Source organism: Phyllopteryx taeniolatus, chromosome 14 (assembly GCF_024500385.1).
Source record: "Phyllopteryx taeniolatus isolate TA_2022b chromosome 14, UOR_Ptae_1.2, whole genome shotgun sequence".
NCBI lineage: Eukaryota > Metazoa > Chordata > Actinopteri > Syngnathiformes > Syngnathidae > Phyllopteryx > Phyllopteryx taeniolatus.
In genome coordinates this window covers 25,057,482-25,075,021 of record NC_084515.1, presented here as the reverse complement: position 1 = coordinate 25,075,021, position 17,540 = coordinate 25,057,482, and the positions used below count along the sequence as shown (strand labels likewise).

Here is a 17,540-nt window from a genome sequence, read left to right as displayed (position 1 = left end):
AACAAAAAATTGCAAAGACATTTTTCCCCAATATCGCACAGCCCTAGTCCCAATAACATTTTATCTTTTTATTCACTGTATGTGCAATGATGATTTTGTCCAAACTCCACATTTCCGCTTCCTGTATGTGTCCTAACACTGTCACTAACACTTTACACATCTTGTAGTTGTTCCAATGCTTTTGTCCAAGCTCCCGTCTTTGTGTCCCAATATGTTTGTCTGTATTTTCTTTCCTTTTTTCACTTCCTGTAAATGTCCAAATAATTTTTTCGGCATTTCTTCTCATTTTACTTCCTGCAGGTGTTCCAATACTTATGTTTCAATAAAACAATTTCTGTATTTCTATTTATTGTAAGTTTCCTACTACATTTCCATATTTTCTTCACTTTTTCACTTCCTAAAGTGTGTACCAATAATTATGTCCACCCTCCACAGTTTTCCTTTGACACACTCACAGGTAAAGTTGCAAATTGAGCAGCGAGCCTATTTCCACCTGAGGGCTTGTTTCTTCTTCTCGCCACCCCCATGCACAAACACATCAACAGCAGCATCAACATCATCAACAGCGCCCGCAGGCACGCACAGCGGCGATGCTGCCGTTGCAGCTAATTCCACGATAAGAGATCTCGGCGCCACGTCTGATCCTGCGGCTCTTTGTTAGCAGCAACTCATCAGGTGATTTGATTTTAAAAAAGCTGCCTCAATGTCATCCATCTTCAAATTTTAACACCGTGAACCCGAATCCCTGCACGTTGTCGCCAAGGGGACCACCGGCGGCTCCAAACACAGAAGTTCAAAGTTGGACTGAGTGCAATCTCGGAATGATATGTGTGAAAGGTGCTAACAGGGAATGGAGGCACAAAGGCCTCCGAGTAGGTCCTTTTACACTTTAAAGCTAGCTATTTACCATATCATTGGTCTGTATGAAAGGTACAGATACGGAATGGTTGGACTAGAGCCACCTGCCAATCTCCTGGCAGCCTCTTTAACACTGCAAGTCAAAGCCAGATTTTTCCAGAATCGCTTGTCTGTGTGAAAGGTACTGATGGGAGGTTGAGGGCAACCTGCTCAACTTTTGGCAGTATTGTTGGTATATGTCAAAGGTACTTACATGGAATGGCCAGACAAGAGCCACCTGCCAATTTTCTAGCAGCCCCTTTCACTCTTTAGGTCAAAGCCTGAAATTTCTAGATTCGCTTACATAGTATGTGTGAAAGGTATTGAAACTGATTGTGGGGATATGAGTGACCCAGCAATATCATTGCAGCCCCTTTTACTGTACATGCCAAAACCAGATTTTTCCAGATTTGCTTGTATGTGTGAAAGATATTAACATTGATTTTGCGGATGAGGGTTACCTGGCAATTCTCTCATAGCCCCTTTCACACAGCCTGAGAAAGCCAGGTACTTCCCGATTCCCTTGTCTGTGTGAAAGTTATCAAAACTGAATGGGGCAACAAGGGCGACCAGCCAATTTTCAGTAAGCCCCGTTCCAACTGTCCAGTGTGTGTGTGCGTGTGTGCATGTACACACAAGCGGGTTCAATGAATCCAAGGTGACCTGGTTAGCGATGTTGGTTCCGCTTGTCGCCGTAAATACTGCCGTGTGTCCGTCAAGGTGCGTTTACATTCCGCAGCGTGCGAGCAGGAAACGGCGAGATAATCAACACTGTCGACATAATCGATGGTGAAGTGTGACCGCGGCCGCATCGGCAACATCACGGTGACACACTGATGCATTTTGGGAAACTCTTTTGGCCCCTATATTTTTTGCATGTATCCATGTCTTTCCAGCACTTTTCTATTTATGTATTGCTAACTACAGTGATATTATATAGCTAAATACGTATGTGCACTGTTTATATGACATGTACCTGATGTTTACGTTGTGTATATATTATATGTAAATTGAAACGTTTACATGTTTTTCAACAGTTTATGCTGTCCGAGAGTACCCAAAATGTTTTTATAACATTATCATAATTTTTTGGGTTTATGTGGGCAAAAAAAAAAAAAAACACCACCAAATTTGGTGGAATTCAATAATTCGTCCATACCAATGTTTTATATATTACAGTAAACTGTAAACTAATTAATAGGATTTTAAAGTTAGATTTTTTTAATACATTGTCTAGTTATAATAAAAATTCTAAAATACAATAAGAAGAATATTGTCCCCATTAAATAGTTTCCTCCCACATCCCAAAAACATGCATTAATTGGAGACTCTAAATTGCCCGGAGATGTGACTCTGAGTGCGAATGGTTGTTTGTTTGTATGTGCCCTGCGATTGGCTGGCAACCAGTTCAGGGTGTACCCCGCCTCCGGCCCGATGATAGCTGGGATAGGCTCCAGCACACCCGCGGTCCTCGTGAGGAGAAGCGGTTCAGAAAATGGATGGATGGATAAATAGGCTATGATAAAATTCATAATTAAGTAAATCATAAAATAAAACATTTTAGTTAAATAACAAACACTTAGGGTGCACTCATAGATAAATTATAAAATAATTTAAAATACATTTATTAAATAAAACATTTACTTGTTAATATTTTATTATGAAATTTGTAGTTATGGTTACAAAAATTATAAAATTATTTCAATAAATATTAAATAAAATAATTTAGGTTTCTTATGTTTCAAAAAATAAAATATATAGTTACAATTACATAAATGATAAAATAGATAAAACCAATATTTTTTTCAAAAATATAAACATTTAAACATTTAAATGTCAATTATAAAAATTATAAATTAATTTATAAATTATTTGCCATTTTATCAAAAACCCAAAACATTTATTTAATGATAGACAGTGTAGTTATTAGTAGTTAAGATAATTGTATTTATTAATATTAATATAATATATTATTATTAAACTTTTATTTATAAATGCTTTTATTTGTTAATGTCCCTATTATATAATGTGTATTTATTATTATTATATAAGTAACAAAATTATGAAAAAATATATAAATTAAAAATCATACTATAGTTTATTTTTCAAATAATAAATTCAGTAATAAATATAGAAATGATAAAATATTTAAAACATTTTCAACAATAGTTTAGTTTTTTAATATAAAATGTAGTTGTAAGTAATTTAATAATTATTATTATTTATTAATATTAGTTATTAAACTAAATTAAGGCATATTTTTAGCAAAAAACATTTAAAACATTGTTTTTATAATTATAATATTAATTAAGTTAAACTTATTGAACTTAATTATTAAATTATTAAATAAAAATACATTTAACTGTTAATATAAATTGTAAAATCATTTTTTTTAAAGTAAAACTTTTTATTTCTTTTCTTACTCTTTCAAATGATGAAATGTACAGTTACAATTATAAAAGAATTACACAATATTCTTATTCCATTTAATTGTTAATATTTTTACATAAAACGTGTAGTTATGATGACATAAATTATTATTATTATTCTTTCAAAAGACAAAACATATTTTAAAGTTTCTTACTTTTTCAAATGCTAAAATGTATTTTTAAATTATGCACATAAAATAAATAAAAGATAGTTAATCACAGTTATAATTATATGAATTGACAATTTAACAAATTGTTCTTTTTTTTTCTTTTTTTTGATAAATTCAAAACTTGCATTTGTGTATCAAATACATAGCAGGTTTCTAATCCCAAAGAACCCAAGCACGATCGCCATCTTCTTCTGTGCACCATCCGCCGCCATGACAAGGCCTCACAGTGCCAACAAGTGACCTGGCATGCACACCACAACATTAAGCATCACTAATTTTTTTGTTTCCATGCTTTCAAAGGAACACACTTATCTTTTCAATCACGTTCATATTCACCAGCATCTTCTCTGCTCTTCGACAGCTACCACTGATAAATAATATCAAAGCTGAAAGATCTCTTTGTGACGCAAAAAGACACACGGGGGAGAAGAAGACGAAGAGGTGGAGGCGCGCCTGCCGAGGTTTGCTTTGCACAGGATATTGAATCTGAAGCAGCTGAAGAAAACAAAACACGTATCTTATCAGGCGCAGATTAAAGTGCAAACACAAGGAGTGACAAAAAAGAAGAGATTACCAATAACACACGCAGTCAGGTTATGTGGGTCTAATAGGCAATACAAGAAGTTATTTACACTTCAAGGTGCTAATGCAACACTTAGCTCCTCATTACCGCCAAAGTGAGAACACACACACACACACACACACACACACACAACACAACACAAGCGTGTGTGTGTGTTTTTAAGACGTAATCAGTTTTCCAAACATCTTCACCTCAACATTCCCATTGAGAATTCCCGTCATTAACCACATGACACAATGCAAGACTTGGCTGTCACGGTAACTGTGCTAGCACTAGGTACTCGCACCAGGTATTAGCACCAAGACAAAGTTTCTCACACACATAAGGCCACACGGACACAGACAGTCACAGACAAAGTCACTGACACACACACAGACGCACACAAATCACAGACATATAAATAGCGATTCGAAGATACGCAAATCCACACTCATCCAGACTTACATGAAGATACAGACAGACAGACAGACAGACAAAAAGACAAACACACACACAGAAAAAGACACGCAGACACAGAAAGGCACAGGCATGCAAAGGCAGACACATAGACACATGACAAAATTATCACAAACCATTGAGAATTCCTGGAATTAACCAAATGACACACTACAGGGTTTGGTTGTCATGGTAGCAGTACAAGCAAGACACACACACACACACACACGACAAAAACATCACTAATCACATGTCACACTACAAGGTGTGGTTGTCAAGGCAACAGTATTATAGTGCCAAGATACAAAGGCACAAATTGCCGTGATATTAACTGGATTTTATTTCAAAAAGCTGGTTTTCCTAAAGGTAACACAGTGTTAATAGTGGTGACCATGTCTGGCTCACAGGTTTGGGGTTCGAATGTGGGCTTCAGCATTCCTGGGTGAATTTTCAATGTTACCTCCATGCTAGGTTAATGACAGACTCCAAATTGTCCAACTGTTGTTTGTATTTGCTCTGAGGTTAACTGGCGACCTGTCCGTCCTTTGTGAGCCCTGCGCGTGGATAGCGACCAGTCCAGGGTGTTCCCGTTTCTCTCAAAAATTAATGGATGGATGATTTCACTGAGATTTTTAAGTAATAAAAAATAAAGAAAGAAAGAAATTACAGACGGAAACCTCCCCGAAGCAACCGTTCTAAAAACAGGGAGGGGCTGGCAGGCAGGGTTTGATGAATTATGTAGAAAAGGAGAAGTGCAAAGGCGGGCCCGCTCTTTGAACACACGGAGCACTAAATGTCACTCGCAGCCTTTGAAGAGCTTTTGTGTGGTGGACATGAAACAATCGCTCCCGTAAAGCTGACACAGACGCTACTGGAGGAAATCTTTGCGAAGGGAATAACGCAGCTCGTTCAAAAGTAATCATTTGTTTTGAATAAAGTTCTTAAGTCTAGGTTGGGTTCATAAAAATAATGATGTACCTTAGCGAATAACAGCTTACGGTGTCGTACCGTATCTTAAAATGTATCGTATCATGACCTAACACAATATATTGCAATAGGACTGGGCGATGGTCACAGTATATATCGTGATATACAGTGGAAACATTATAAAGGAGGTATTTTTGAATGGGTTGTATGGATCTTTAGCAAAGCTAAATTGATTAAAAGAAAATAACATACACAACATAATATACACAAGAAACAAAGCTATATAATTTTAAAAACATTTACTCTGCTGATCTCAAAATTATCATTTAAAATTCAGCACTACGCTGTAAACACAACATTGCTGATATTATTAGTATTTCATATAATATATAAGTATTTAATATAATCAAATCCCAGCCTCGCCTATGGAGTTTGCATGTTCTCCCTGTGCCTGGGTGGGTTTTCTCCAGGCACTCCGGTTTCCTCCCACATCCCAAAAATATGCGTGGTAGGTTGATTGGAGACTCTAAATTGCTCGTAGGTGTGAATGTGAGTGCGAATTCCATTCCAATTCTATTACAACATGCTGGCAATTTTTTGACTTGAGTTCGTTGTCACATTTCTGTGGGGCCAATTATATATTACTTGTGCACTCACGATAGTAGTCTCGTCACGCTGCACTATTTGCATATCTGTTGTTGATCAATACTGGCCACTCATACCAGAGTAGCATCTGCTCCATTTGCACACTGATTGAGGAGTATCTGCAACATTTGCACAATCAACACTGTCCTAGATTATCCTACTACTCATCACTTTAAACTGCATACACTCCTTGAAGTCTCAGCGCCCTTTGGACAATGGTCATTGCACCGGACTATTGCAATATTAGTCATTCGAACTGCTCTAAGTGCATTTTTTGCACAATTGTCAAAAAAATAATAATAATAAAATGTACCGGCATTACCAGACAACTAGCAACCCTTTATTGCTCAGTGACTGTTTTTTGTTTTGTTTTGTTTTTTGTCAATGTCTTTATGTCTCAAAAGTGTTCTCTGTCAATTGACTGTCTGTTGTCGTACTAGAGCGGCTCCAACTACCGGAGACAAATTCCTTATGTGTTTTTACATCCCTCGACCAGGCTGACACGAAGGCCGCACTGCTAACGCTCGTAAACGAACATGGGGGAAAAAAACACCCAGATTCACCCCTCATTGTTCTTGGAGACATTAACAAACCTAAACTCAACCATGAACTCCCTAAATACAAGCAGCACATAGACTGTCCTACCAGGGAAAACAACATTTTAGACCACTGCTCTACTGCGCTAAATGACGCATATCGTGATATCCCCTCCACAGCTCTGGGCTCGTCTGATCACTGCTTAATTCACTTAATACAGGCAAAACCTTAAATGTGCAAAACCTATGGTGAAAACAGTGAAGAAGTGTTTAGACTGGATAAACTGGAGTGTCTTTGAAACGTCAACTGGCAGCCTGGATGAATATACGGACACTGTCTCATCCTATTTCAGTTTCTGTGCAGATGTGTGTGTACCAACAAAGACATTTCGCACGTTCAATAACAACAAGCCGTGGTTCACTGCCAAACTTAAGCAACTTCGCCAGGCTAAAGAGGAAGCCTATCGAGTGGGGTAAGAGCCCTGTACAATCGCGCTAGTAATCAGCTGCCAAAATACAATACATCACTGGAACTGTGTGAAGTTCCATCCTGTTTTAAACGCTCCACCATCATCTCAGTCCCCAAGAAACCTGCAATTTTGGGTCTGAATGACTATAGGCCTGTCGCCCTGAGATCTGTGGTCATGAAGTCTTTTGAACGCATCGTGCTGGACAACCTCAAGAGCATCACAAGGACTCCTGCTGGACCCCCTGCAATTTGCCTACCGAGCAAACAGGTCTGTGGATGACGAAGTCAACCTGGGACTGCACTTCATCCTAGAGCACCTCAACGCCGTGGGGACCTACGCCATTAAGTTTCTTAGGTTGTAATGTATTAAGGTGTGTGTGTGTGTGTGGAGGGGGGTGAGGGGGGACTGCAACAATCAGCAAAAGAATCGGCCAATTTCTGCAGATTTTCTCTTACACATTACAACATAAGACAAAGATAAAGATATTCAAACAAACTTTTTTTTAAAATCTAAAAAAAATCAGTCGATTTTTTTTGCCTATTTTTCTTTGTATTGTAAAGTTAAATACAGAAGAAAGTAGTGTAAAATGTTCAAATGTTCTGCCTGTGATTGATATATTTATTGTTGTAAGCATTAAGGGATCAATAAAGTAGTTATTTTATTCACAATGTTTTTATAATTAATTAATTAATCGCATGGTTAATCGGTTAGCAGAATTTTTTTTCTGCCAAATATTGGAATTGGCCTAAAAAAATCCATATCTGTCCTGCCATATTTTTGATGAACACTTTAATGCAGGTCATCATGGTGGTACTTGGGGAGCCAAATATTTTTGAGGTGATACTTAGTGTAAAATTTTGAGAACCACTGTATTATTGTACCTTAGGTACTGTATCGTACCGTACCATATTGAACATCCAGTATTGTATGGTACGGTAGCAGCGTATTATAGCATTTTGCATCTTATCCTTAAAAGTGAATCATGTTTGCACCTCCTCATTCTTTTCGTTGCTTTTAAGAAATCAGATGGCAGATGGTGTGGGGCTGCTTGGAGGCGGGGAGGATCTCAGTGAGTGCAACGGTAATCAAGGTCGGCGCCCTGGAGAGGGGCCAATCAGTCCACCCCACCGCCTCATCTCATCAGGCCCCGGCAAGGATGGTTAAAATTGAGATGGCATGCTCATCAGGATGGCGCGAAATGTCAACATTTGCTTTAGTGATGTCACAGGAAGCGAGAATCAGAATCGAGCTTGTGACTAATTAATTAGCCACCACTAATCACGGCTTCATTACCAGGAAGGATATTACCAACTTCCACTTGTACTCCCCATGGTAAAAAATGTAAATGATTGACCACTTCCTGCTGAGATTACAGCGCCGACGGGTTATCAATTACGGCCGAGGCGGGCGAGGGGATTGAAATGAGATTATGAATAATAAATTGCGTGGAGAGGCACCTTGAGAACGTACTGTCACTGTGGAGCTGAGAGACAATCATTATGAGATACATTCCAAAAACTTTATTGAGCCAAGGCACATATTTGACAGAAAGACTGAAATGCTGAGGAATTCATTAAAATGGATTGACTAATCTGAGACTGAAAAATAGCATTAAAAGTAGGGCCCGACCAATTAAGCAGCTGGCCGATTTAATCAGCCCTTTTCGAATTGACAAAAATTGGCCAGATTTTATTAGATTTTTTTTTTTACAGATCAAGGTGGTCGGTGCAGGTCGTGGAGGCAAACCCCGAACCCGTTGGTGGACACCAACGGTGAGGGATGCCGTCAAGTTGAAGAAGGAGTCCTATGGGGCCTTTTTGGCCTGTGGAACTCCTGAGGCAGCTGATGGGTACCGGCTGGCCACGCGGAATGCAGCTTTGGTGGTCGCTGAAGCAAAAACCCGGGTATGGGAGGAGTTCGGTGAGGCCATGGAGAAAGAGTTCCGGACGGCTTTGAGGAAATTCTGGTCCACCATCTGGCGTCTCAGGAGGGGGAAGCAGTGCACCACCAACACTGTGTATAGTGGGCATGGGGCGCTGCTGACCTCGATTTAGGACGTTGTGAGCCGGTGGGGAGAATACGTCGAAGACCTCAATTCCACTGACACGCCTTCCCATGAGGAAGCAGAGTGTGGGTTCTCTGAGGCGGGCTCTCCTATATCTGGGGTTGAGGTCACCGAGGTTGTTAAAAAACTCCTCAGTGGCAAGGCCCAGGGGGTGGATGAGATTCGCCCGGAGTTTCTAAAGGCTGTGGATGTTGTGGGGCTGTCCTGGTTGACACGCCTCTGCAACATTGCGTGGACATCGGGGACAGTGCCTCTGGATTGGCAGACTGGGGTGGTGATCCCCCTTTTTAAGAAGTGGGACCGGAGGGTGTGTTCTAACTACATGCGGATCACACTCCTCAGCCTCCCTGGTAAGGTCTATTCAGGGGTGCTGGAGAAGAGGGTCCGTCGGGAAGTCGAATCTCAGATCCAGGAGAAGCAGTGTGATTTTCGTCCTGGCCGTGGAACAGTGGACCAGCTCTACACCCTCGGCAGGGTCCTTGAGGGAGCATGGGAGTTTGCCAAAACAGTCTCCATCTGTTTTGTGGACTTGGAGAAGGCGTTCGACCGTGTCCTGTGGGGGGTGCTTCAGGAGTATGGGGTACCAAACCCCCTGATACGAGCTGTTCGGTCCCTGTACGACCGGAGTCAGAGTTTGGTCTGCATATCCGGCAGTAAGTCGGACTCGTTCCCGGTGAGGGTTGGACTCCGCCAAGTCTGCCCTTTGTCACCGATTCTGTTCATAACTTTTATGGACAGAATTTCAAGTCGCAGCCGAAGCGTAGGATCCGGTTTGGTGGCCTCAGTATTTCATCTCTGCTTTTTGCAGATGAGGTGGTTCTGTTGGCTTCATCAAGCCGTGATCTACAACTCTCACTGGTGGGGTTTGAAGCCGAGTGTGAAGCGGCTGGGATGAGAAGCAGCACCTCCAAATCTGATACCATGGTCCTCAGTCGGAAAAGGGTGGCGTGCCCTCTCCAGATCGGGGATGAGATCCTGCCCCACGTGGAGGAGTTCAAGTATCTTGGGGTCTTGTTCACGAGTGAGGGAAGAATGAAATGGGATATTGACAGGCGGAAGAATGGAATGGGAGATTGACAGGCGGATCGGTGCTGCGTCTGCAGTGATGCAGACTTTGTATCGGTCCGTTGTGGTAAAGAAGGAGCTAAGCCGAAAGGTGAACCTCTCAATTTACCGGTCGATCTACGTTCCTACCCTCACCTATGGTCACAAGCTGTGGGTCGTGATCGAAAGAACAAGATCCCGGATACAAGCGGGCGAAATGTGTTTCCTCCGCAGGGTGTCCGGTGGCTGGGGCATCTGATTCGGAGTTCAAATATCCATTGCTTAAAGCATTATGGATACTATTCGTTAGCCTGTCTATGGCATTCCCGATTATGTGTCATCAATAAGCTTGTGGACTTTAGGGCAGAGTCATGTGGTTAAATGCACAACATGTAAACCTTTTTGAAAATGTTCACTACCTGCCAAACTTCTGCTTGTTTTGGAGTGAGTTTAGTCACTGTCACTATACAGCACTTGTATCTCAGATTTCAAAGTAGAAAATGAAACAGAATGAAGGCTTTTATCTCGAAAAACTCTATAAGTCGGGTCACTCGTATCTTTACTACACTGACCGCCTTCAAACGCCGCACAAGGTCGGCAAACGACAATTTGATGGCATTAGCCGCGCATACATTTTCTCTGCATACATACATAATACAAGGAGGAGGAGGAGGCGTCAGTGAGGAGGCAATGTGAGCGAGAAGAAACACATTACTCGCACCTAAATTACGTTTGGCATTTTGACGAGGGATTTTGCAGGGCTGAAGGTCAGCCTGTCAGTATCCACATCTATGCTAATCCACTCAGAGGAGATGAGAAGTGAAGAGGACGACACCCCAAAAAAGGAGATCTCAAACACCCCAACACACACAAGTGAGTTGAGTTAGGAGCGAGCTTCAAATACGCCGCCACTTGAGTGAAGTGGGAACAAAAAGACGCATTTTTCAAGTTACAAGCCGTCGCTTGGTCGATTTTTTTGCTTAAAGTTCCAAGCAAAAATTTTTGTCACAAGGGAGCTTTAAAATTTTAAAATATATACCAAAAACGTTTTGGTGGTGTTGGTAGTCTGGAAGACTTTAATTGTATTCCAGTTCATTTCAATGGGCACAATTTATTTGCAATACAAGAAATGTACTTCAAAGTTAAAGTAACTCTATACAAAATTCTTTCTCCTTCAAATTTAACAGAATGATGCCATTTGTTAGTTTTTTTGGGGTCCTGAGCCAACACATTCAAAGTCACAGATACTACAGTGTAGAACATAAGTATGGCGATCCTGAGTTGACAAAAATAAGATCCTGCAAGTCACATAAATATTCCATCCATCCATCCATCCATTTTCTGAGCCGCTTCTCCTTACTAGGGTCAAGGGCACGCTGGAGCCTATCCCAGGTATCATCGGGGAGGAGGCAGGGTACACCCTGAACAGGTTGCCAGCCAATCGCAGGGCACATACAAACAAACAACCATTCGCACTCACATTCACACCTACGGGCAATTTAAAGTCTTTAATCAACCTACCATGCATGTTTTTGGAATGTGGAAGAAAACCGCAGTACCCAGAGAAAACCCACGCAGGCACGGGGAGAACATAAAATCTCCACACAGGAAGGCTGGATTGTGAACCCGGGCCTCAGAACTGTGAGACAGATGTGCTGACCACCATCACCGTACCGCCACACACACAGTGGGTACGGAAAGTATACAGACCCCCTTAAATTTGTCACTCTTTTGCAGCCATTTGCTAAAATAATTTCAGTTGCATTTTTCCCTCATTAATGTACACACACAATTGTTGAAATGTTAGCAGATTTATTAAAAAAGTAAAACTGAAATATCACACAGCCATAAGTGTTCAGACCCTTTGCTCAGTATTTAGTAGAAGCACCCTTTTGAGCTAATACAGCCATGAGTCTTTTTGGGAATGAAGTTTTTCACACCTGGATTTGGGGATCCTCTGGCATTCCTCCTTGCAGATCCTCTCCAGTTCTGTCAGGTTGGATGGAGAACGTTGGTGGACAGCCATTTTCAGGTCTCTCCAGAGATGTTCAATTGGGTTTAAGAACAGTCACAGAGTTGTTCTGAAGCCACTCAGTTATTTTAGCTGTGTGCTTAGGGTCATTGTCTTGTTGGAATGTGAACCTTCGGCCTCGTCTGTGGTCCTGACCACTCTGGAGAAGGTTTTCGTCCAGGATATCCCTGTACTTGGCCGCATTAATCTTTCCTTCGATTGCAACCAGTCGTCCTGTCCCTGCAGCTGAAAAACACCCCCACAGCATGATGCTGTCACCACCACCCTTCACTGTTGGGACTGTATTGGACAGGTGATGAGCAGTGCCTGGCTTTCTCCACATATACCGCTTTTCACATGTACCGCTTAGAATTAGGGCCAAAAAGTTCTGTCTTGGTCTCATCAGACCAGAGAATCTTACTACTCACCATCTTGGAGTCCATCAGGTGTTTTTTAGCAAACTCCATGTGGGCTTTCATGTGTCTTGCACTGAGGAGAGGCTTCCGTCGGGCCTCCCCGACTGTTGGAGGGCTGCAGTGATGGTTGACTTTCTAAAACCTTCTCCCATCTCCCGACTCCATCTCTGGAGCGCAGCCACAGTGATCTTTGGGTTCTTCTTTACCTCTCTCACCAAGGCTCTTCTCCCCTGATTGCTCAGTTTGGCCGGACGGCCAGCTCTAGGAAGGGTTCTGGTCGTCCCAAACGTCTTCCATTTCAAGATTATGTTGGCCACTTAGCTCTTAGGAACCTTAAGAGCAGCATACATTTTTTTGTAACCTTGTCGAGATCTGTGCCTTGCCAAAATCCTGTCTCTGAGCTCTTCAGGCAGTTCCTTTGACCTCATGATTCTCACTTGCTCTGACGTGCACTGTGAGCTATAAGGTCTTATAGACAGCTGTGTGGCTTTCCAAACATTATCACCGTATCATTACATTACATTGTTTTTAAACTATCCTTATATTAATACATTAGTACTTTGTTATTACTTTATTGTTAAATTATAATTTTATTATTGTATTAGTATTACACTATCATTACAAATAATCATTGCATTATTAAATTTTTTAATTCATCATATTATTACATAAGTACATTGTTATTACATTATTGTTAAATTATTAAACTGTCATCAAAACTGTTTATACTATATAATCATTACAGGATTACAATGTTATTAGATTATCCTTACATTATTATTCTGTTATAACATTATTGTGACATTGTTAATTTATTATTACATTGTTATTACAAATGGATTATATCCATGCAGTTTACAAAATATACTGCGTGATCTCTATAACGGATCTTTTTTAACTCAAATATACATTACACAAAATATTCCTGGATTTAATATTGTCCATATTATATTTCTTAAAGTGCACGCATACAGATACAGCACTCATCACAATATTCTAAAATATTTTAACTTATTTTTTTAAATTGAATTTATTATTTTGCATATAAGTTTTTAATTGTCTTAATTTCCCAAAAGCAGCAAGATTGCCCGCTTTCGACACATGAGCCACAATTGAAGATTCTAGAAGCAAATGTAACTTGCCTGCCACTCGGGCCACATCTGCCGTGTTGACGTTCTGCCGGTTGGGGCTCACTTTGAACGTCACAGCCGGGCCCACCACCCTAAAGAACAACAACAAACAGCAAAAACACACAATTACAACTAGAATTCGATTTTTTGAAGAACGCCATTGTCATTTGCTTTTTCTATTAAGCGAAGGGTAAACAAATCCATCAAAATTGTAAATCAGATTTTTGTACCCTTTGTCCGATAATCACAATTGCGAGTGCAGCTACTGTACCTAGTAGTGAAATTGTAAATTACCTCATGCCTTCAACCAAAAAAATTGCATCAATGTGCAAACTTAAAGTATATGCAATTTTGTACAGCGCTATCTTTACTCTTTTTTCTCATGCTTTTTAGAGCATTTACACTTTTAAATATTTCTTGCACTGTACGCCGTTTTGCTTTGCTTTACTTGTTTAATTGATTCCGTGAACAAGCTCGTAACTCAATTTAGTCGTATATCAGATAAATTTTCCCCATTCAATTTTCAACACTCGAAAAAAATTCTGATTTTTTTGGGCCTTGGTGGAGGTCCTTGGAGTTGGGATTTGTTTCGTGCAGAGTTTGTTTGTGGCAGGTGCAACATTTTCCTTTTTCTTGGAGAATTGTGCTCCTTCCAAATAAATGAGGCGGCACCAAAAGCGTGTGTGTGGTCGGCTGCCCGATCGGATTAACCTTTTCTTCCTACCGCTGTAATTCCCGCTAAAATGGACCTCGCAGCGAGACGGATTGCCCCGCCCGCCTAGGACGCTTTTGTGCCGAGAGCAACGGCGGCTGCAGCGGCCGGCATGAAATACGAGCTGGGTCCTGCCTGACACCAGAAATGCGTTCAGTGTTCTCACCAGTTTGCCGACAAGCTTTTTGGGCCGGCTTCATGGACTGCAATGGTGTGCTTGGAGGGACGAGCACAGAAGCTCATCATCATCATACACCCTCACCACACTTCACCTTTTTCTGGAACACCTTTCTTGTTAACAGTTCTTATAAAAACGTCTTTTTTAACACTTTCCTTTTTTACACGTTCCTTCTTTAACTCTTTTCTTCCCATTTACACTTGTTTTTTTACAGTTTTCCTGTTTTTTTAAGAAAAATATTTGTATCATTAACAAATCCTTTTCACACTTTTATTAACACTTATTAACATTTCTTTTTCAACATTTTTCATCTTTTTAACACTTATTGTTACCACTTCCCTTTTTAAAACTTGTTTTATTTTTTAACTTTTGTTCTTTAAAACACTTCTTCTCTTTTAACATTGATTTTCTTCTTTTTAACACTGATTTTCTTCTTTTTAACACTTTTTCTATTATTACAAGGACCAAAGAAAGATATTCCCCATCCATGGCATTATGTAAAAGAATGTTAAGAATTAAGGCTGTCAGCTACAATGACGACTTTTTTTTTTTACACCCTGCTGATTCACTTTCAGCACACACTTTAACTAGTTTCATCCTCGTGTAGCTTCTTAAAATAACCAAAAATATTGGAAAATTTCTCAACATGAAACTGTACAGTTAAACAAGCACACTGGTAAAAGCATCCATCTATCCATCCATCCATTTTCTGAGCCGCTTCTCCTCACTAGGGTCGCTGGAGTGCTGGAGCCTATCCCAGCTATCATTGGGCAGGAGGGGGGGTACACCATGAACTGGTTGCCAGCCAATCGCAGGGCACATACAAACAAACAACCATTCACACTCACATTCACACCTACGGGCAATTTAGAGTCTCCAATTCATGCATGTTTTTGGGATGTGGGAGGAAACCGGAGTGCCCGGAGAAAACCCACACAGGCACGGGGAGAACAGTTTGCATTTTCTCCCCGTGCCTGGGTGGCTTTTCTCCGGACGCTCCAGTTTCCTCCCACATCCCAAAAACATGCGTGGTAGGTAGGTTGATTGAAGACTCTAAATTGTCCGTAGGTGTAAATGTGAGTGTGAATGGTTGTTTGCTTCAATGTGCCCTGTGATTGGCTGGCGACCGGTTCAGGGTGTACCCCGCCTCTCGCCCAGATATAGCTGGGATAGGCTCCAGCAGCCCACAACCCCAGTGAGGATAAGCGGTTAAGAAAATGGACGGATGGATGGATTAAGCATTTTTAAAAATGTTGCTAATTAGCTGTGATGGCAAAATGTAACTTCTGTCCATGGAAACAGCCAATGATGCTTCATGACATATTGAATTGCAAACAAGCACATATGAAAGCATCGAAATAAGAGGGAAAAAATGTGACTATTATTTGCGCTGGCAGCGACACAGCACAAACATTCATCAAGTGCATGACGTCCTCCATCTCGATGCCGAGACCAACGCCATGAAGGAAAATCACTCATGTCCACTTGATGGATCACGACGTTCTGCATCATAAATAAACATAAACATACTTTTTGCTATTTCAAGTCTGTGACTGTGCTGGTAATCACTGCCTAGCCACTATATAAAAATCCCTATTAAGTAATTAGGGAGTATTCGATTACTCATTTCAGCCATAGTCAACTATATGAAAAATTAAAAAAATTAAAAAACACTGGATAGAGATTTTCCATCGAATTTGTCAATCAACTATATAGTCCACTTCATAAAAAATCCTATATAATGATTAACGAGTATTCGTATCAATCTTTTAAATCGATTAATCAAGTCAACTCTATAGTTCACAATATAAAATTATCTTTATAGTGTATAGGGAGTGTTTGATTAATCTTTTCAGCCTTACAGTGAACTATATGAAAATCACAGGATAGGGATTTTGAGTGGAGTTTTTAATCAATCAACTATATAGTTCAAGTTATAAAATAATAATAATCATCATCATCATAATACTAATAACAATAATGCATTACACATACATAGCGCTTTTCTAGACACTCAAAAACAATTACATACATTATTCCTTCACTCCACAATCACACCTAGTGGTGGTAAACTACGTGTGTAGCCACAGCTGCCCTGGGGCAGTCTGACAGAAGCGTGGCTGCCATTCTGTGCCTAAGGCCCCTCCGAGCACCGTCAAACATCCAACCACATCCAACCAAATTATTCATGGGCAATATGTTAAATGTCTTGCCCAGGGACACAGCGACGGCAATGCGCTCAGGTGGGGATACCTCCGGGGACAGGGTGTACTCTCTATGTAGTGTTTAGGGAGTATTTGATTAAGCGTTTCAGCCCTAGAATCAACTACAGTGTATGAAAATCACTGGATAGGGATTTTTAGTGGAATTTTTAGTCCATCAATTATATAGTGCACTAAATTAAAATGTCTTTACAGTGTTTAGGAAATGTTCAATGAATTGTTTCAGCCCTCGAGTCAACATTATCAAAATCACTGGATAGGCATTTTTGTGGACGTTTTAGTCAATCAAACATACACTCCACCTTATAAAAATCCCTGTACGGTGATTAGGGAGTATTCGATTACTCCTTTCAGCCCTAGTTCAACTATCAATCTAACAATCATTCACTCACTAAAGTAAATATTTAGTTATGTGACCATATTTGAAAATGTGTCTATGAGCGAGCTCTTGGCAATTCTGAGAAATGTAACATCTCAGTGGTGCTAATTTACCCAACAAACAGTTTCTTGGCAGCATAGCAGTAAAAAAAAAATACACTAAAAAAAAAAAAAAAAAAAAAGCAAAAGAACCAGCATTAATCTGTCAAAGCCAAAAGGTTGGCAGAACTGCAGTGTTGCATACATCACCATTAGCATCTGATAATGCTAACAGCTACTTAGCTGTTACCAT

At 40.3% G+C, this 17,540-nt stretch overlaps 1 protein-coding gene across 3 annotated transcripts in view; it reads right to left on the bottom strand.

Moving 5' to 3' along the window:
* Nucleotides 1-17,540, bottom strand: part of LOC133489105 (receptor-type tyrosine-protein phosphatase N2-like) — a 148,097-nt gene that overhangs the window by 93,690 nt on the left and 36,867 nt on the right. For all 3 annotated transcript variants that reach the window (XM_061797842.1, XM_061797843.1, XM_061797844.1), the window contains one exon: nucleotides 13,771-13,850. In XM_061797842.1, the coding sequence (XP_061653826.1) occupies nucleotides 13,771-13,850 (80 nt within the window). The remainder of the gene's footprint in view (nucleotides 1-13,770; nucleotides 13,851-17,540) is intronic.